Raw genomic sequence first — 22,769 nt, 5'->3', positions numbered from 1 at the left:
AACCATAGTATCCTGAAGCTCAACTAAGCCACGGAGAAAAGGACAGCTGCCCTGGATGCGAGATGTTAGTGGCATGATCATGAGCTCTAAGACAGACCTTTTTTTTAATTGCTCCTCATATATCAAATTGAGGGCATTAGAGAGTTATGTGATAGTCCTTGGAGTTTTATTTTTTATTTTTTGTCTTCAACGTAGTGCTGTGGGTTGCCAGATCAAGAAGTGTTTCCCACTGCCAACTGCATCTCTGACTGTAGCAATGATATGATGAAAAGTCTTCTAAATAAAACTGTAGGTGGCAGAAGTTTAAACACTGCTAAAGCACAGCTTTGTCAATAATTCCATGATTACTGAGAAATGATGATACTTTCATAGGAAGGATTGATCTATAAAGTGCTTCAGAGGGAAAGCAGGTAACAAAAGTAGCAGTATTTTCAACTGCAATAGATCTGAAGGAGTTGCGTACTGCACTCAAGAGAAATTCCTATATAACAGGTGAAATTGACATAATGTTTATCAATGAAAGAAGTAACACACAGTGAGTTACTGGCCAAGTTCAGTCTTAAGACCTGATTTAACACCATGGCAAACTGCAAACATTGCAGCAAGGGCACCTGAAGGCATCTGGATTGGTAAGTCTAAAAAAGAAAAGCAATGACAGAAATGTTTAAATCATTCTTACCCGCACTGTGTGGTCATCAGAAGCAGAAAGAAGTCTTGCTCCATCAGGTGAAAACCTCACAGAGTGAACCCAGCTTAAGTGTCCCTTACAGTCCGCCACTCTTTTACAGGATTCAGCATTCCACAACTGCAAAAAAGGAATTCACAGGTGCTTACCAGTTTTAAAACACTGCTTAGGAGCAATCACAGTCTCACTTAGCAGTCAATACAGGCTAAAGCAAATGACAACAGTGGTGGCCTATCATTCCAGGCAATAACAACAATTACTCTTTAAGTTGCCATACTACGAAAAAATGTTCTAAACACATTAAGATCATCAATGGATTCTGAACCTGAAGGCAAAAACTTAATTGCTATGCCACAAGTGGTGGTATCTAAAAGGCAATCACTTCTGCTAGCATGACAAGCACATATATTTGAAAACTGTAAATTCATTCTTCTGTTGAACTGCTGAATTATCTGTGTCTAATGCACATTGTTAATTCTTTGGCATGTTGTTGATGTTAACACTACATATGTTTACTACGTTTTTTTTTTTTTATAATGCTTAAATATTTCATAATTTGTACATCTTACAGCCTCTGAAAGTCCAAACTAAGTAAGTGTATGTGTAATGCACATCATGGCTCTAGACCTTATATATGTCACTACATTGTTTATTGCAATTTTTATATAATTCATAGTTTTCATATGTCTTGGAGCTTTTCTCTCCAGACATGGACTTTCCTGGTAAACAAAAGCAATAAATAAATAAAATATACAAACAGATATAATGGACAGATTGTTACAAAAGGCTGAACTGGAATCTTCTTATCCTGGGTGCAGCAGCAACATGATCTGCTCATATCTACAGAAGAGCAATGGCTTCTCTGCATTTATCATACAACTGTAAATAACCCAGTTCAAATCTGCTAAACAAAATGCTTCACAATACATTTAACTACATTTCTGGCAGGGAGGGAGGTAAAGACAAACTGCACTTTTACCATAAAATTTTACAATATGTATGAGAACAGTGTATCATTACTGATTAAAGGTATTCGATATTTACAACAAAATGCACAATATGCAACACATAATACAGAAAGAACAGACAAATTGCTAGAACATACCTCAATAGAAAAGTGGGATAAAGCTACTGCTATCAGTTGGCTAACAGGACAGAAGTCACAATATTGAATGGTGCTGTGCCGACTCGTCTTAATTTCTGACAACAGGTTTCCTGTCGTGACATCAAAGATCTGTGTACACATCATAAACAAAGCAAAAAAGAAATTCACTGTTCAGGTAAGATAATCTGAAATGGTTACATACATGCATTCGCATTGTCGAAGAGTATGATTCAACCTATGGATTGTGGAAAAAAAAAGATGCATACATAGCAACCTTCGTAAGAAGCCATTAAGTCAGGTTCTTGCAGCAGGTAATACAAATACACTACTGCTGCTCTATGCCACTTATAGGAGAAGCTTTCCATCTCTTCAAGTGCAACATGCATATCATCACTTAGATCTACTTAAAAATGATAGGGTGAGCATTACTGCTTGGATATATGCATATTTCAGTTCCCGGAGTCGCCATCAAAATGATTTTTCTTGTGAATATTTTTGAGACTAAGTTACCCAAAAAAAATAAAAACATTTGTGAAGCACTGTACTACTATTACAGAAGTCTCCTCAACTAGACTCTTTCATCTTCCAGAACTCAGATGAGGTATTGTATAGTATTAACACCCGTTTATAAACTGCAATTTGGAACAGTGCATAACAGTTTGATGGAAGGATTCTTTAAATGATTACATTGAAAATTTCATACCAAAATTCCACACAATTAAAACTTATAACCTTGTATGGCTATCAAATTAGTTAAAATGGGCAGAGGAACTATTTTACAATAAAATACAGTATAAAAAGTGCAGCTGTAAAAGGAAACTTTCTGTAACAGTAGATGTTCTAATAGAACACTGTGGCAGTACCGTAAAGCTATATGGGGTGCTTCCTAGCATGGATGAAACATCTGGCCAGTATACAGAAGCTTTTAGGTGCTTTCATCATGTACCATACATTCACAACAGCACAAGGGTGTGCTGGTATAAAACTGGATGTATCAGAGCCAAAAATCAGAACTTTCTTGTCTTACAAAGGGAGGTTGTAATATGTAACCAAAAGAATCAAGGTCCAAATTCTGAAATGTATATGCTAGGAGAAAGAGGGATAGCATCAAAGGTAACCTCTCCCTGGCCAGGGGACAGAAGTAAAAGAAAAGTGATGCAGTAAAAGAAGCAAAACAAAATATAATGAGAAGGTGTTATAAAACGGTATTTGTACTGCAACAGTGATCTACCTGAACATCTTTGATAGGTAAGCTTACTTGCACAGCTGTACTATGGTCATCATTTGATCACTGCTGCAGTAGTAAAAATCTATATGGGACAACTGCTAAAGCCTACAGAGCCAGAGAAGATGGGGGTCAAAAAGTAGGAGCCCCTGGAGAACAGACCTGGCAAATAATGTCCTAGTCCTGGAGGATGAATCAGTCTTTTAACCCTTAGTGAAGGTGTGTGCAGATCACAATACTGCTGCTGCCATTAGAATAGCTCTAGCATCAACCTTTTTACAAAATGCCCTAGAAGTAACCAAAGTTCTGGTTCAGTGAGGTCTGACCTTCTGAGGGAGTGTCGTTCCATGAGAGAATAACATTGGAGTGTGATTACCATTTAGAAATTCTCTGTTTTGACACTGGTTGTTCTTTATTCTTTCCATCAAAAGAAGAGCTGATAAAAAAATTTCAAGTCCTTTGCCCAGTCAACGTAGTATCTGAGTTACCTGTGGAAGTCCACTGTATGTAGAATTCCCTCTCCTTTTCTTCACATATGTAAGGCACAGGGTTTGATTCTGAAATCAGATTACTGACTAGGATTGTAGTACTCTACAAACCAACAGCCTAGTATTTACCTATGAACCTATCCCTACAAAACATGAAAAATGGTTCAACTGTCATTAGAGCTTGCACCTCGGATACTCATCTAATCAAATTCAGAACAGTCAGTAAAACAGTCTTCCATGTCAACAACTTCAAGTCAACCTGAAAAGCTGGTTCGAAAGGTAAACAGCAAATTTTTCTAAGAGTTGAGTTGAGATCTGAAAGAGAAGCCACCTGTTTGTGAGGGGAAGGATATGCAAAACACCTTTCAAAAAGGATTTTACTCAGAACATGGAAGAAAGGAGGGTTCTAAAAGCAGGTAAGCAGAAATGGCTGAAAGATGAATCTTAACAGATGATTAAGAAAAGCTTGATTTAAGCATTTCACACAGATACTGGAGAACCAGATGAGCATCAGCTATGGATAGTAAGGAGTTACTAGTGTGGCACCAGCTAAAAATATCTTCTATTTGGCTAAACAGGATTTTCTATCCTCCTTTAATACCTGCTGCATGTCCTCATAGGAGGTGCCCAAGTGGGATCAAAATGCTACTATCCAAGCAGTCAGATGCAAGTTCTGTTAGGTGGGGTGCATCAGTGATCCCTTGTTCAACGTGAGTAGATCCACTTTGTGGGGAAGTATGTGATACTTTTCCTTGACAATTTTCATGAGAAGGGAAAAACCCAATGTTGCCTGTGCCAAAAGACAGTTACCAGTATGACTGTTGGCAAGTCCTTTTGGAGATTAAAAATACTTGGGTTATCAGAAAAAAGAGGGCAAGGCATAAAGAAACACCCTCATCTTTCGAAAAGAAAGCACATTTGTCTCCCAGATATTTTTGCAGATGTCCTGGAGCAGAATCTGTTTAGCTGTCTGAGAACAAAAACAAATGGAGCTATTTAAAGGGTGGATAATCTCATGGAAGAACTCGAGTACAAGATCCATTTGTGAAAGTCTGTCCTAGATCTGTTCAACATGTCTAACTCTGTGGTTTGCTCTGACAGGATACAAGTAGACTAGATGGATGTGGTGAATTATAATTTCCCAGGTTGTCATAATTAGTCTGCATAGGGGGGGGAGTTTTATTCCCTCCTTGTTTGTTTATATACAGCATCACAGTGGCAGGGTCTGTGATTACCAAAAGTTGTCCTGGAGTCCACAGATGATTCAAGGTCCTTAATGCATTTATCAAGGCCAACATTTCTTTTACATTTATGTTTTTTTTTCTTTAAGTGATGATTCCAAACCCCTTGTAATCTGATGCCCTTGGATGCTTATCTTCAGGTAAAATCTGATGCATCCATTTCTACAGATGAAGTTGGAGTGGGGGGCATAGGTAAACCTGGATGAAACAAAATGCAAGTTATCACCTTAAGAGCCTGTTTCTGACAAATTCCAGAACAAGGCTAGGAGAAAGTATGGAATGTTGATGAGAATAGGACTTGATAAACCACTGTATTTTTCTCATGTGTCTGGCCAGTAAAGCATCAGGATAGTGGAAGCAATGTATTTTAGAATCCAGAGGAAAATCCTTTGCAGTTCTCATAGTTTGGTGGGTAAGCTATAGGAACTACAGATAGCTTTTCCAAGAAAAGGTGTCATTCTGCCAAGTCATCAAAAGGGATGTGTCCAGCAGGCATCAGAGAACATGTCAGGCTGTGAGATGGGAAGACAGAAGAGTTCTACAGATTGAGATAAAAATCTAGATTTTAAAGCAGAGTCATAATAAAAGGAAGGAATCTTAGACAGTTTTGAAAAGTCTCCAAAATAAGACAATTGCCAAAGTAGGAAAATGGAAATTCCCTGTAACCTGCAAAAAGCAATCACTGGAGTTAGACATTTCATTTTGTGAATACTTTTGGTGATGTGGAAATGCCAAAGGGTAAAGGAAAAGAATTGAACACGTAACTAAGATAGAGAAAACCTTAAACAGTGTTGGAAGTTTTTCAGAATATGAATACGATGATGGGCATCTTTGAGATTCAATGTAACCAAAAACCATTGTGGAGATATTGGGGTGGGGTCTGAATGATAATACTTTTGAATTTTGGTACTTTTATAAACAGATTTAGAAGAGACAAATCAAACACAGGTCTCCATGTCAGGTTCCCTCTTTCTTGGGTACTATAAATATTCTTGAATAAAATCACTATTTGTTGAGATTTTGGTTCTGTTTCTATAATGTCTGTTATAACATTTGTGAAAGAATGGGAGAAAACAAATGTGTCACATTTTCTAGGGGAAAGAGTTCCACTGCCACCTGCATCCATTCTGAATTATTTACAGTATCCAGGAATTTGTTGCGACTTGTTTTCCAGAGGAGAAAAAAAAAAGTTTTCTTGCAAGTTTGCGTGGAGGATGAGTGGCGTACAGCAACGGTGGTCCCTCTCCACAAAGGTGGTGTCTCAACGGATCCTGGAAACTATCAGCCTGACTAGCTTGGTCTGCAAAGCTATGGAAAGGATCATCATGGAACTTAGAAATAAAGATATTGGGGACCTACAGACACTGGATCCTACCCAGTTCGGCTTTGTTAAGGGCAGATCCTGCCTCTTAAACCTGGTTGATTTCTTTGAAACAGTCACCAAGGTCATTGACGAGGGGAAGGTGGTCCACACAGCCTACCTGGACCTCGCAAAAGCCTTCAATACAATACCCCACTCGGGCATTATAGATAAGCTCACCAGCTTAAATATAAACCCCTATGTCACTAGATGGGCTGCAAACTGGCTCAAGGACAGAACCCACATGGTTAGAATTGCTGGAGCCATATCAGACTCCACACCAGTTACAAGTGGCGTCCAACAAGGCTCAGTCCTGGGGCCTCTCTTGTTCGGTATATATTTCTCAGAGGTACAGGCCAACACGGAAGGACTGTGGCTGAACAAGTTCGCAGATGACTGCAAACTGGGCGCCATAATCGACTCTCCAGCTGACACAAGCATCCTCCAAAGGGCCTCATAGAAACAGACAACAGGTGCCAGAGTCATGGCCTCAAGCTAAATGCCAAAAAGTGTATAGTCATCCCCTTTGGCAAAAACAAAATGCCCACATATTACCACATAAGTGGTAATCCATTAAGTACGGAAGAAGTAATTAGGGACCTGGGGACCCAAGTTGATAGCAATCTCTCATTTGACAACCATGTGGCCAAAGTGGTTAGAAAAACATTTATATATAGCCCACCAAATCATGAAGGGATTCACATCTAGATCAGGGGAGGTCATCGTGCCTCTTTACTCATCCCTCATCAGGCCCATAATTGAGTACAATGCCCCTTTTGGGATGTACCTTACCAGACACCTGCAGCAACTGGAAAGCTCCAAAAAGTACCTCACCAAGAGGATCAAAGGGCTCAAACAGATGCCATATGCTGCCCAGTTAAAGAAACTCCAGCTCTACTCAGTGGCATACCGCGTGCTCAGAGGCGATCTGTGCCTGACGTATAAAGCCATGTTCAACCCGGAATTAATGGACATTCTGCACATCAAAAAATCCAAATCCCATCAAGCTACGCGATCGAGAGACTTGAACCTCAGCACTGAAATAAATAGGACATGCTGGAGGGACAGATTCATAACCCGGAGGCTCCCTTCACTCTGGAATAAAATCTCAGTCCAGGTTAGGCAGAGTCCCTCATTGACTCTCTTCAAGAGGATTCTTGATGAGTGGATGGGGATCATAGTTTTACCCTGGGTATCACTTCTGTGTCACTGTTAGACAGAGGCACAGTATACTAACCTCGAAAAAGGGCATAGCAAAATTAATTCAAAATGGGTGCCGAAAGCCAAACACACACTGGCTAGGCTTATAAATGCCCTGGGGCAGATAGACTAGTATGAACCTATGAACAAGGTTTGCATGTTCAACAGTGTATTTCCTAGTTAGTGCTCTGTATGACAGATGTTGATTAAAACAGCAACAGTGTAATAATGTCTTGCTTCATACTTAGTCATTGCCTTAGGCTGATTAATACCTTTCACAGGAAACAGACTATCCTGGTGGGGGAGAAAGATACTGGATTCATTTTAACACACATCTAGTTGGAAGTTGGATTAGTCCAATAATATCTTAAGCAAGCAATAATGCCTGACAGGGTGTGTGTTAATGTGTAATTAATGCCTGCCCAAGGGTGTTGTGAGGCCCGACGCCACCACTGGAAGGGCATTTATTACATATTAACGCACACCCTGGAGGGCATTATTGCACTTAGAAAATGGGTTCTCTGTAAAATTGTTGTGTTTAACTTATGTATTTTTTTCAAGTTCTATTTTATTTTTTTAAATATATTTTTGATGTAAAATAGTTCCCCCGCCTAAGGTTTCGTACTTGCTATAGTATATGTTAATCGTGTTGGAGAAAGCATTTTACATCCAAAATATATTCAAAAAATAAAACATTACTTAAAAAGTACATAACCAAGTAAAACACAACAATTTTACAGAGATCCCATTCTCTAAGGGCTGGCAGAGATAATTTTCTCTTCAGTCTCTCTCACCCATGCTACCAGGGGATAGTTGGTTCACTTTCGCACTTCACTCACTCACACAGTCTCTCTCTGCTTTCATGCACACATTCACTCACACAAGACTGGTCTCACTCTCATTCTCAATCTCTCTCTCAGTCTTGAGTTGCTTTCATACACATTCAGTCTCACACTCTCTCTTTCTATCTCCCTCACATGCAGTTTCCTCTGCTTACAATCATGCATTCACTCACACATCACTCTCGCTTTCTCTCTCACACTCTAGATCTCTCACACACACACACAGTCTCTCTTGCTTTCATGCAGGAATTCACTCACACATGCAGACAGAAACACACACACACACACACACACACACACACACACACACACACACACACACACACACACTTGATCGAGTGCTCTCTCCTTCTCTCATGCACATATAAAGTCTCTCACACATGCTTTATTTTACACTTGCTAAATAGTAAAGCGCTGCTTAGCGAGTGTAAAATAACAGCTTGCTCACTCACTCACTCACACCTTTTTTCTTCTTTTTTTACATTTTATGCTCGCTAAACAGTGCAAGCACTGCTTAGCGAGTGTAAAATGATGGCGGCCGTTTTTTCTGGGTCCAAGCTCCACGAAAGCTTGATATGCTGCCGTGAAGTGAAGGAGTCGTTCTTCTCAGCAGGCATTACTTGTACATTAATATCCTGTTGGAAAATGGTCATTCTCCAGTCAGGGTACTGATGTACAGTAAGCCCATTTTCTAAATTCCATTATCTGTGCAGCCCATAAGACAAACCATCACCTTCACAATCTTGATTATTAAAAGGGTTAGTTGCATGAATGTTTACCTTTATCTTTCAGTCATGTGAGTCCCTCAAAGTATAACTGGTAAGAAGGTTTTTATTTTATTTATTAACCCCTCATTGACTAGGTTAATCCCACTAGGCCGGAAAAAACATAAAATAAACTACTAAAAGAAAATACCTGGGTAGTAGTATGCGTTAAGGTGAATTTGCCAATAAAGTTCAAGTCTTAGGGAGATGGGACCACCCCTAACTTGAACTTTACTGGCAAATTCACCTTAAAGCATGCTACTATCCAGGTATTAATGACGTGCTCAATTAGATGTCTACTTAAACTGAAAAGTTTAACCAGATGACAGAATCTCTCTTCTAGCTATGTAACACAAAAATAATTTTTATATAATTTATGTATTAATTTTATATTAATATTATGAATAATACTAATCTTTAATAGTAATTCACGTTAGTAAACGTGATACCAGAATATTCAGCCTCTATTCTCCTTAAAGGTCATAGTTAGATTGTGTATTTTTATATATATATTTTTTTTAAATTATTTTTATATAATGAATGCCATATTGTGGAATTAAATGAATGGCATAGCATAGTATGAATGCTATAGCTTTAGTAATATGGTCATCATAGCTAGTTAAAATTATGTACTGACATCAAGTTAATTTCTTGTATGGTAATGCCTAAATTTATTGCTCGAATTCCCAGCAGAGTTATTTTTCTGGGCTAGGCGATTAGCTATGAACCAGTATGAAAAGTTGTAGTAAAAAAGTTTGTAGGGCAAATAGTGCAGAATTTCAGCAGTGTAATAGTAATTCCTTATAGGTAACCTTATTATTTCATATGTTTATCTGTTCTTGTTGTTTAAAGTATACCTATCAACATACTTTACTTTTAAACCATAGCTTCAGTCTTCCTTGTTCATGGCTGTCAGCATTGTTTTAGTTTTAAGCAGTATTTTTTCATAGTGTGTAGAATAGGAAGGGTTAACTATTGTTGCTGATGTCATCACAGCATGTCGGCTGACAGGCTCAAGCACTTCCTGGTACTTTAACTGAAACTTGTACCTTGAATGTTTGCATCTGAAGAAGTTTGATTTTATTACACGAAAAGCGCTTTATGCACTTTAAAACTACTGGTTGCTTTCTGAAGCAGTTTTTTTCTTTTAATCCTACTAGGCCAGCAGCCTCGTTTCAGGAGAGATCTTAGGTGGAATTTAAAGTGGACTATGGAAACTTCACCAGGTCACCTGGTAACTTCCCCATCTCTTTTCATTTATGGAATGCCACACAATGGGAAGTGGTAGGATGGTTGTGGAGAGGAATGAAAAGGCAAGGTAGTGAGTCTGCAGTGTTTGAGTGCATGGGAAGTTGAAATTATGCTGGGGAAGATGGACATTTGCCAAATGTAATATTAGTACATTTACTAAATACTAGTGAGCCATCTGATTCTGAAGCTGTTCCATTAAGTCAAATAATGGAACTGTGTGAATCTGATGAGAGAGAGGAGCCACTCTACCATGATGATGACATCCGAAGTTAAAGGACCTAATGTGTACAAACATCTGGTTTGCCTTTCAGACTGCATTACATCCTTGGGACATAAGACTGCAACTTTGGCTACTTAAGAAATTGCTGGTAGTGAGAATTTCATGAAAAATGGACTGGTACTAAACAGGTACTATTGTTTGGGACAATTTGAAACTTTCCCTTGGCTTTCCTGTAAATGAAGTTGTTGTGTCTTTCGGCTTTTCCCGGTTAGGGGTCGCCACAGTGGAACTCAGGTCCTCTAATGATTGGCAGTATATTTTTACGTGCCGAGTTGCCGGCCCTGACGCAGAACCTTCAACGAAGGTACACCCATTCACGCACATCTCCACACAGAAGACGCTCTAGCTGAGAATCAAACAGGACAACGTCTTACTGTGAGGCGACAACGCTACCGCAGCACCACCACCGCAGTCTTTCCTGTAAATGAAGTATGAACCAGAAATCATATTAGCAATGATATTTTCTTTGACATTACCTTTGAGACAGTTTTCCATGCTGAAAAAATTCTGGCAAAATATGATGTGAAAAATGTGTAAACCTTGGACATTATATGATATTAAGGGCCTGAATAACACACACAGGACATGTCTTATTGTATAATTTCATACAGTGGATATGGAATTACAGCATCTTAGAACTTCATTTTTCACCTTTGACGTGGAAAATAAATATGGTGATCAAAAAGTTTGGACTGGACCACGGGAGATGTGTACAACTTTAAAAACTAAGAATGGCAATATAGTACTGTTAACTCATTAACACCTAGGTGGTGTAGAATGTCACACCTCCAGCAGCGTACACACATCTTGCATTCCAGAGCATTTTTCTGGGGGGAAAAAAAAAATTAAAAAGGAAGATAAACAAATGTAAATGTAAACATTTTATGGACAATAAAAGCTACGACTATACAAATAGTAATACTATCAGTAAAAGAAGTATTCTTTACAGTGATAATAGTCTTTTCCATAAATACTGCAATATATTAGACTGCAAACAAACCCCAAAGTATATATTTTTTCTAAACATTCAAAAACAAATTTTCATATCTTAAAAACTATACAACTGATACATGTATTGTTACAGTATTTTTTTATTAACCAGACATAAGCTTTCACATGAGAAGAAATTCCTGTATAACTACATGTTTACTACAAAATTAACAGAAATATGAAAACATATATTTAATTGTATAATTAGCAATACAAATAAAACTAGATATATCTTGAGATGTGCAATTTACAGTGCAAACACGAAAGACAATTTTCTTTAACATGTAAGGTTTCATGTAATGTCATGCAACAGTTTGCAAGTTACCTGTTTTTTGAATTAATAAGTACATGTAGCAACATTGCTTATTTTCAGAATTTACTATCAAACAACTTACAAAAGATCCAGCATAATGATATAAAACCAGAATTTTTTAAACATCTTTATTGAATTATCACTTGTGACAGACATTTACATTTATATAAAAGTAATCAAACTGTATTAACAAGTTCACATTTACATACATACTTCACATACATTGCTATATATCATATAACCTAAGAAAAAATATACAAATTATTTAATTCCTACCTTTTTTAAACAAGAAACATCTTAATTAAACCATCACTTATGACATAGGCAATCATACCATCTATACAAATGAAAACAAACACTGACAGAATCTTAATTGTATGCATTTTACATATCAAACCATAATGACACCCTCCCAGCTGCAAACATTGTACACCACTTATAATCTACCCAGTTGGAGATATAAACCAGTATATTTTCAGTGAACTGTCCTGTCTCCCATATTGGTGTTTCACATCATATACCTCAAGAATATTTATTTCTCTCAGTTATGAAAATATGAACATAAACAGGAAAATATAAATAATAAATGGCAAACAATTTCTCCACTGTAGGACATCCTAGACTAGCCATGTTACTGTTATTTTGTTAATAACTCCTTCCTCTTTCTAATGCTCCTATTATTAGCTGGTAAGTCACTTAATTAAAGAAGCTAGACACAAAAATGGATGTCATCAGGAGAAATGGGTGCAAACTGGAAGTATTCAAAAATATAGGGTTGAGTGAGTTAATGTGAATGGGAGCAGGAGATTTGCATGATACAAAGGTCAGTCAAAGCCTTTTTGTGATTTTGTGGTTCTGATGACCATTTATTACAGAACTATAATAAATGCAGATATATACAGTACAGAGAAGTGGGGCATTGTGTCTAATCCTCTGAAATATTTTATTTTTTAAATGCAAAAGTAAAGGTAATTTTTGGACTGATTGCCCCCAAACTGAGCAACAGGAACTGCAACACGAAAATGAGGAAAGGGGTACAGGGGAAGGTGAACTACCTTTTAACTTTACTTCTGAAGCACATGATTTGAAAAGTGATAGGAGTACATAAGTAATACAGACTGAACAGGAACTGCAACAGGATAACATAAAAAGAGTACAAGGGACAGCACATTGATTGGAATGAAATTATCCAAGTCAGAAAGTGCTATAGAATAGCAGATAATATGTAGTAATGGTGATTCAGCTGATGCGGAGATGAAGGTGAGAAAAGTGGTGCTTTAGAGGCAGATGTTAATGAAGGTAATGATGGTAAGCATAACACAATAGGAAAAAGAGTACGGAAAATATGAGACAAGGAGCAAAAAATGCTAAACAAGTACATTGGTAACATAACAGTATGCAGTTTAACTGTTAACAGTATTGATACAGACATAACTTAATGTCCAATAAACAGGTAACTGACCGATTATTAAAAGAAGCGATTAGAAATGTTATAGGGTAATAAAGTGTTTTTGGTACTTTGAATTGAATTGTGTAGTAGCATAATGCTTTTGTATAAACCTAGCTTACACATATTAGACATTTTTATAATAATCCCAGGTAGGTTTTTCATTGTTGATTTTTAGATATGGCAGGTGATGTACAATTTACAGTTATATACGCCATTAGAGGATTAACAAACAGAGAAAATGTGTTTGAGTTGTTAAAACACTGTGTGATAAAGCCTCCTTACACATTGTGACAACTGGAGAATTTAAATTGTCATTTACTTAAAGAAAAGGGGAACATAAAAGTGCTGGACCTGCAAATAATGGAGGAAACTGATCACATAACTTGATTATTTTGCTTTTACAGAAACATTATTTTTACAAAGTTCCAAGAAGATAGAAGTATCTATATCAGATTATGTTGCATTATTTTTTCAACTGTACAATAATGTGAACATTTATAGAGAAAGGGTATTAAAATAGCTGTCTGACAGATAAAACAGAATGAGAAGTAAAAAGTAAATTTTTGGTGAAACAACATTGAACTTTAGCTGTGTTTTGTAGTAGTCGGATGGAATGGTGACTTAGCTGTAAAAATATGTAATTTTACATTGTAAGGTAGAAATACAAATGTGAAGAAAAAAGAAAAAGTACAGTTTTGTACCTACCATAAATGTAGATGTCCGATAGGCATGCATCTGCAGTCCTTACAAATGGGTTTGTCCGTCGCCAGGCAGCCCTTCGGTCGGCTGGATTCCAAAGTTGGGGTGGCCCCTCGTGGTGTCGCACTTCACCCGGCGCCATAGCTGCAGTTATTCGGGTATAAAGGCATCAGCGGCCATTTTTTTCAGTGTTTCTTTTGCCCTTGCATGCCAGGTGCCCTCTAGGAAGGCTAAATTTGGATAAATGCAAATGGTTCCAAATAGTAGAGAGCAAACAAAAATAAGCATGTATGTACATATATACAAACAAATACACCATAATAGATTCCCCAGCTAGCTACAAGATGGGCAAATACCCTAGGAGTACCACAGAGGGGAAGGAGGGTGGATGCTGACTGCAGATGCATGCCCTATGCCGGGTCACACTTATACTTACTATGTCCTTCAAGGATGCATCTGCAGTCCTCACAAATGGGTAGAATACCATAGCCAAACTGGGGGAGGAGGAGAAATAAGATTATGGTGTAGTTAGGATCCCTTGCAAAACAGCAGTGGCAAAACCTGCTCAGGATCTGGAGTATAAAGGTAAATTATAATGCTTGGCAAATGTATGCACGGAGCTCCAAGTAGCAGCCTCTAAAATGTCTTTGGTAGTCACTCCTCAAAGCTGTGGTAGTGGCTGTAGCCCTTGTAGAGTGAGGCCTGATGTTTTCTGGAGTTTTCTTCCCATGGTAGGAGTAACAAAATCTAATGCAATTTCCTATCCACTTAGAGATTGTCTGCTTTGAAATTGCTTTTCCTTCCATTCCTGTTGCATATGCTACCAGTAGCTGGTCCGTTTTTCTATTGCCCTTGGTCCTGTCCAGGTAGTAGCTGCATTGTTCATGTACATCCAAGGTATGCAACAGTCTTTCTCCCTGTTCTGTGGGTTGGGGAAGAATGTAGGTAGGTGGATAGCCTGATGTAAAGATACCTGGAGCATCTGGAGACCACCTTTGGCATAAAAGTAGGATTTATTCTCATGGACACTCTATCTTGATGGAAGATCAGGAAGGGCTGTACTGCCATTAATGCCTGTAGCTCAGATACCCTTCTTGCTGAAGTGATTGCAAGCAGGAAAGCAGTTTTCCATGATAAGTATTGTAATTCTGCTGTTGCTGCTGGTTCAAAGGAGGGAGGTCAACTTTTCTAGCATTCTAAAAGTTCAAGTCCCATGCTGGCAATGGTGGCTTCCTTGGGTGGTTTTACATTTTAATTCCTCTCAGAAACTGCCTGAGCAGAGGATGTGAGAAGACTGGAGGATCCAAGTCGTGATTCTTGAAATATAGCTGATGCATGAATCTTAATGGAAGAATAGGACAGGCCGCTGGAAGAGCTCTGCCAAGTATTCCAGGATGTTGGCTATGTTTACCAGTGACACATTTTCTCCTTTTTTTGTACAAATGTGATATTTTCTTTTTTTTTTTTTTATGATTATTTTTTCTTGTTGAGGGTCTCCTAGCAGATAATAAGATACTTTAACCCTTTGGGATAAATTTGGGTTATTTGGTCTTATGCAATGTTCCAGGCAGTCAGCTGCAGTGTTTTCAGGTTTCATGCAGGGTGTTGTTGTAGTGTTCTGTGTTAACAGTAAGGAACTAGGGTAGAGGCCATATTTGTTCCCGAGACATGCTCCTCAGTAATGGGTACCAATGTTGTCTTGGCCAGTCTGGAGCTATCAGGATGATCCTTGGGCGTTCCTCTCCTTGTTCTTCAATAGCACCTTGTGCATCAAAGGAAGAGGTGGGAATGCATATGCCGCCAGTATGCATGGTTTTCCAACTGAAAGATAGGAGTCCACTTTCCAAGCAAGTGGGTGGTACGCCCCTGTGCAGAATTTCTTCAGTTGGTGATTGCGTGGGGATGCAAATAAGTCTATTTCTGGTAGTCCCCATTTTCTTGTAATGGTTTTGAAGATGTCCGATGCAGCATCCATTCGTGGGCATCCGTGTAGTTCTGCTTAGTATGTCTGCTAGAATGTTTTCTTCCTGGTACAAAAATTGCTTGTAACTGAATGTTGTGGCTCAGGCCACATTCCAGAGGTCCATTGCCATCCGCATAGAGGAGGGTATGAATGTGCCTCCCTGTTTGTTGATGTACCACATAACTGTGGTGTTGTCTGTCCTTATCAACAGTTGACCTTGTCGAAGAAATGGTCTGAATGTCTGAATTGCCAGTTTTACTGCCAGCATTTCCTTCTGATTTATGTGTAGGTGCAGCTGGTCTTGAGTCCATAAGCCTTGTATGCACTTGTCCAGCATGTGGGCCCCCAACCCGGGTCTGAGGCGTCGTTGTGATGGTCTGGCTTGGTTGAGTGCTGTGAAGGGCAGTCCTTGTTTGATTGACAGGCCTGAGCCCACCACCCTTGGAATTCTGGCAGGCATGGGATTATTGGAATTTGGGTTTCTAGGGCTGTGCTTGTGCTGAGACCATAAATTCCTTTGGTACCACTGTAACTTTCATATGCAGTCTGGCATGTGGTACCAATATTATGCAGGATGCCATGAAACCCAAGGCTTGCAGGACTTTTCTTGCTGTTAGCTGGTTCTGCTTTGTTAATGCCAAGAAGTAGAGAGGAGTTGCTCCTGTTTTTCTACAGTTAGGAATGCCATTTGTTTTGATGTGTCCAGCTCTGCACCCAAAAGGTCATCCTTTGGGATGGTATCAGCCTTGACTTTTGTATTGACTGTGTATCCCAGGGCTTGCAGTAGATAAATGACCAGTAAATTTTCAAGTCTTCTGCTAGCTTGTTTTTGTTGTCGCTTGTAACAGGCAGTCGTCCAGGTAAGGGTAGATTTGGATTCCTGAAGCCTGCAATGAGCAATTACTGATGCCAGGCATTTCGTGAAACACTGGGCGCAAGTAGATAGCCAAAAGGGTAATGCTGAGAATTGATAATGCTCTGATCCTGCAAGAAATCTGAGGTATCTTCTGCAATTTGGTTGCATGCAATTTGGGATGTGCAGGTATGCCTCCTTGAGATCTAGAGTTACCAGCCAAGACTCCTTGCCCAACATGGGAAGAAGCTGCTGTAGGGTCAGCATTTTGAATTTTTGGACAATGAGGTATGTGTTTAAAGCGGACAGGTCGAGATAGGGTCTCCATTGGTTTTCTTTTCTTGGTACCAGGAAGAACCTGGAGTAAAATCCTTGGCCTTGCTCGATAGATGGTACTTTTTCTACAGCTCTCATCCTTAGTAAGTGAGTTATTTGTTTTAGAGCTTCTGCCTTTTGATTTGGAGGTAGGTTTGGCATTCCTCTCTTCCTTGGTAGAGTATGGAAGTGAAACCGTAACCTTGGTCTATTGTCTGCAAAATCCACTTGTCTCCTGTGATGTAATGCCAGTTTACTGAAAATAAGGCTAGCTTTCCGCCTAAGGGGTGCTTCTAGTTGTTCCCTGGTAGGCGGTGCCAGAGCCAAGTCACTGTGATTGTCCTGTAGTAGTGGTGGTGGCTGTATCTGTGGCTGTACCCGCTGGGTGTTTAGCTGCCACTGACGTCCCCTGTAGGCACCCTGGCTGTACCCGCTGGTTGTTAGCCTGCCACTGGCGTCCCCCCCAGGCGCACCTTCTGGATTGACCTCTGCCTCTTGAGTGCCTATTCCTGCCTCTCTGAGCTCTGGAGGTGTCTGAAAGGACCAATTCTTGGAGGCCAAATTCTGCTAACCTTGAGAGTTGGACCTGTAAGAAATCTTTGACTGTCTGGACAGATTTTGCTTTCTTCCATCTTCTTCAGCACCTGCTGTGCAGGAGAGCCAAACAAATTGATCTTGTCCATGGGAGCATCTAGTAGCTTTGATGTGACATGGTCTGGTAAGGCCTGCTCTTTTAACCATGCATGTCTTCTGATCACTGTGCCAGTCATGGCTGATCTAAAGGAAGCCTCCAGTGCATCATAGCCGCATTTTTTGGAATGATATTACTGACCTGTGTGTTGTGTGTACCACCATTTGAACAGATTTTTTGTCTAATGGTTCATCTGAGGACAGCTTTTTAGTTAACTGGTCTAACAAATTCCTGATACTGGATCATGTGGAATTGACAGTTCAAGGCCCTAGCTGAAAGAGTAGCAGAAGTGTAAACTTTTTTACCCCATCTCTCTAAGGCCCTGGATTCTTTCAGAGGGGAGGGTTTTTAGTAGAAGGTAGCTGCTACAGCCTTGGGCCCCTGGGATATAGATCTGCAAAAGCAAAGGGCCTTATACAAATGATAATGTGTGTCCGAACCCTGTAGTACCTATCGGCGGCTAGGCAGGGGAGGAGGAGGAGAGTCAGGCAGTACAAGCATCATTAAAAGCATCATCCACAACAGTAAGTACTGAGGAATGGCTAAAGGCCTATGCTGTGGCAAAATGCAAAGGTTCTAAGCCTTTTCCTAGAGTCTGAAAAATCCTGGCCCTGCCATTGAAATTGTTCCCTCATAGCATGCAAGGTTTCCCCAAAGAAAATTCCTCAGGCTGAGGCAGAAGAAAAATGACTCTTTCTCATCAGAGTCCTCATAAGGAGAAAAAAGGCCTCTGGAGGGTCTGTATTATCTGATTCACAGGAGAGAGCCCATCTGAAGAAAACTGCTCAGGGGCTCTACTCTAGTCCTCTTCTCTGGTGTGTGAGAGGCCCTGTCTGAAGGTGAGATCCCCGGATCATCAAAAAGAAATCCTCCTCTGCTAGAGCATTTGTTTTGTGGTGTTTGAACTGGGTCTGTGAGAGGGGTCTTAGCAGGCACAGTTTTGGTAGTTTTGCTGCTTAGCCCTGGCAAAGGCCTTAATCGACATGGATGCAGGAGGCCTAGCAGCTCCCGTGCAGGGGTAGAAATATCCAAAGGGATAGTGTCTGATACCCTGAGAACTCCTGCAGGAGCAGGTGGATTGAGATTCAGCCAGCTCAGCCAAGCTGGCTCGCAGCCGCGTAAGGAAGAATCAGGACCGAAAAAAGCCAAAACCGGTGACACCGCGTTGATGCTTAACCGCTTGCTTCGCTGTAACCCGCCATGACCGCGGACCAGCGAAAGTGTCGGTCCTTTTCCTTTTTCTTTTTAGAAATTTGAGTATCTGCACAATATAGGCAAAAGCATCAAATAATATCAGCAAACTGCCGGCACGCCGACCGCCTGCCGGCTGAAAGCAGCGCAGGCTAGACAAAGCACAAAGCGTGGTCTGGGCCTAAGCTAGGGGTCTGGGCCTAAGCAGTAAGAGTGGAAATCTTTATGAGGTATTTGTTTCCAATTTAAACAGTTATTCACTTTTTCTGACATCGCTGAGGCAAAGAAAGAGTCTCAACGGGGTACTTTAGCTTTAGAAGTCTTCGTAGTAGTAGAAGTATTCGTAGTAGTAATCTCTGGTTCTGACCGACCGCACACTTGCGAAACAGCTTCTGCTTGGCCGCGCAAAGAAAGAAAGGGATGGGAATGTGGCCGCCGATGAGCCTTTATACCTGAATAACTGCAGCTATGACGGCCGGGTGAAGTGCGACACCCAGCCGAGGCCACCAGACTTTTTTTGAATCGCTGACGAAGGGCCTGACGACAGACACAACATTTGTTGTTTGTGGACTGCAAATGCATCCTTGAAGGACATCAGCATATAGGCTAGCCTTAAAATCCTGTGAGACCACTTTATGAGGGAATGACACTGTGGTTACTTTAGAAGCAGAAAAAAGTTTTATTTTTAATAGTTTTATTATAGCAAATTAGGGAAACATTGGGACCAGATTCCAAACAACTTGTTAAGTGACTTACTTCAGTCTAAGGACTATCTATAAAGTTATTTTGGAACTGGGGCAGTCATACACTGGAGCAAGTAACTTATACCTAGAGCAAGTCTTTTGGAATTACACCCCATATACTGCAAAGTTGTGTGGTTGTGTGGTAAACATATCAACTAAAACATGGTATCAACTATTTTACAAAGCATTAACATTTGAAATCTTTTCGATAATAATCTAAGTTCAACTTTACGAATAACAGAAAGAGAAAAAGGAAATAAACTCAAGATAAAACATGTTTAATTTGAAGTTGATTCAAGTCAATATATTACCATTTACTATCACTCCGATCACACTAAAATGTTATAAAATTAGAGAGATTAGTCAAAGCTGCAACTCATATCCTGCCAGTATATCTACATAAATTACCTTTATCCTCAACTGCAAAAGATCACTCACTTTACCACTTTAACTTAGAATGAGTGAGCCAAGGTATCCATTTGTTTCTCCCTTAGTTTACATTTGTTAGTTAAGAATTCCTTTTAGCACAGGCATGTGACAAAACTATTAATTCCTGAAGTATTAATGACACATTGCTTTTCCACCTTCTAGTAGTATACTTTTTGTATACCAATGTTATAAAAAGAATACAATTACTGAACCAGTATAGATTCTAATATAGCCTCTATGGGTAATAGGAACCTTCATGTTGAGTAAACTTCTCAGGTAGTAACTTTTTTACCAATATCATGATATCCTCCCTGAAATCCTTCAGATCTTTACATTCCTGGAAAATACATTTCTTATTCCTACTAACTGCTCCTCACATCTCCAACACCTGGGATTGAACCCCTGTAAATATCCTACTAAATCTTGCTGGATATATAAAAATATGTAAGCAATGCCAACTGAAAAAAAAAATGAATCTCGGTGATAAAGAGACAGACTTGTAGCATAGTATTATTCGGCTCCATACCTTCAGTTAGACTCACTTTAACTCTTTTTTCCAGGCTAGTTATAGCTTCTCACTTTCTTGTTGATGTAAGCTAAGCAAGGACTCGGATAAATCATGCTAACTAGCCATTTTGTCTGGAAGCTCCATTTTTGGCATCTAGTACCTACTTTATTAAATAAATAAAAATTAGATGAACTGCTGGTTAAGTTTTAACTTCTTAAATAAAGCAACCAGCTTATTATATTTCAACCTATCTGCAGTCCTTAACTTACATAGGTTTGAAAAGTCCTCATAGGTTGGTACTAGGCTATCAGCCCTAGGGCCTGGCTATTTATTCCCACATTATTTACCCTGGTTCCTCTTGAAGAGGTATAAAGAGGCACTCTGCTTGACATGTATGGGCAATCTATTCCAGAGTCTGGGGAGTTATTGGGATGACAAGGTTGGGATTTCTTTAAGTGTAGCATGTTCGGTTTGACATGGCCTTGTATGTTAAGCACTTCATAGTGCCTTCTTTAGCTATCAATTCTTCTCAGTAATAAATAGGAGAGAATCTGCTTGGCCAAAGGGTCATTTCTATATCTGACAGGTCTAGGCCTGAACATAGTACATTAGAGGAAAATCTTGTCATGCCAGCTAGTCACTCTAAATTTCCTCAATGTCTGAGCCTTAAAGCTTAAAATATGTCTCATCAGACTTCTTATTATGCAAAAGCTTTCTGATATTTTTTTGCAAATAATGTCTTATATAACCCTGAAATTCCTTAACATTTTGTTAATATTTTATCCTTCCAAGAAGAAAGCTCTCATTAATAATATTATAACAAATGTTTTAAAATTGCTGAGTGATATAGACAAGGGTCAGGTATTCCAGCCTAGCAAACTATTTGGGTATGGTTAACACCTTCAAGAGATCCTGTAATGTTTATTCTCCAACAGAAAGGAAGATTTTTGATTAGTCAATATTTTATAGAAACCTCCAGATGGTATCCAGGTATATAATGCAAAATTAAAAATATGCGAAAGGATAATGCTATGATGAAGTCTGACAACATGTCTTCCCATTTAGATAAATAGGCATGATGTATCTCTGGCAATCAAACATATGCCGTTTGCAGTGTAGTTGCTGAACTGGGTGTGATGGGCACTCTCTCAAGTATTTAACTAAGTTTTGAGGAACTAAAAATGGAAATGACACTTTTACTGTGTCTGTAACATCCCAATTAATGGTTAATGGCTTTGTTTTGCCTTAAGACATAGCTGTGCTTGGCAAATTAAGTTATGTTGGGAACGTTTTTCCATTTCCAAAAGACGGAGAAAATATTGTTAGAAATATTTCTTGCATTTTTATGGGGTCTAGAAAAAGTCCCATTAAGCATGGAATTATACACTGTATAAAAAAAAGAAAGGGGTTAGGACTACGTAATTCAGTGATATATATTGTATTTCTACATTTACATTGAATTTTATGCAGGATATCCTTAACAGACTGCAATATAATTGGACAGATCTAATATGAAAAATAAAGTCAAACTAGGAACAACCTTCTGAAACAGAAACGTCCACTGACAAAACTGTTTAAAAAACATACTACACTTTATTGGTTAAGTGCTTTCATTCTTAACATAAAGAACTTCATCAGAACTAAACCAATGAAGTTTAATATGGATTTTAAATGGTTTTGTCAGTGGATGTTTCTGTTTCAGCAGGTTGTTCCTAGTATAACTGGACAGATATTATGGTGCTAGTACAAAAAGTTGTGGGATTGAGTTAGAAAAAAAAAAAAGAAAACAGACAGTAGACTTTCTAATGAAATACTATGTATGTAAGATTTCTGCATAGAAAATAATCAAACAAGATAAATTACCTAACAGAAAATTGTGGTATGAGTTGTTTATGAGCATACACGGTTAAATTAGACCTTGAAAAGATTTAGATGTTAGATGCATACTGATGTTTCTTAGAGAAGAAAGCATCTTCAAAATGGTTTTGAGACAAAATTTTACTTATGGAGGCTGACGCTGGGAACATTTGTGGTAAAATGGCATAGTTACAAAGACCAAAACAAAAAAGAAAGAAAGCAAAACAAATGAATACAGGCAGGTGAGAAGAGACTAAGAGGGATCTGTAATCAGTGACAGCAAAATGCACTTCAAAGTTATGGAACAGCATTAGCAGCACAGAACA

The 22,769-nt window shown here is 39.0% G+C and overlaps 1 protein-coding gene across 1 annotated transcript in view; it reads right to left on the bottom strand.

The window, feature by feature from the left end:
* APAF1 (apoptotic peptidase activating factor 1) overlaps window positions 1-22,769 on the bottom strand; it is a 2,040,921-nt gene that overhangs the window by 1,080,153 nt on the left and 937,999 nt on the right. Inside the window, exons 17-18 of the mRNA XM_044087206.1 lie at window positions 1,791-1,919; window positions 680-805 (exon numbers count right to left, since the gene is read on the bottom strand). Coding sequence (XP_043943141.1) covers window positions 680-805; window positions 1,791-1,919 — 255 coding nt within the window. The remainder of the gene's footprint in view (window positions 1-679; window positions 806-1,790; window positions 1,920-22,769) is intronic.

Source organism: Protopterus annectens, chromosome 11.part0 (assembly GCF_019279795.1).
Source record: "Protopterus annectens isolate FY-2018-M chromosome 11.part0, PAN1.0, whole genome shotgun sequence".
Lineage (NCBI taxonomy): Eukaryota > Metazoa > Chordata > Ceratodontiformes > Protopteridae > Protopterus > Protopterus annectens.
The sequence above is the reverse complement of the archived record's forward strand: the minus strand, read 5'-3'. Positions and strand labels throughout refer to the sequence as shown.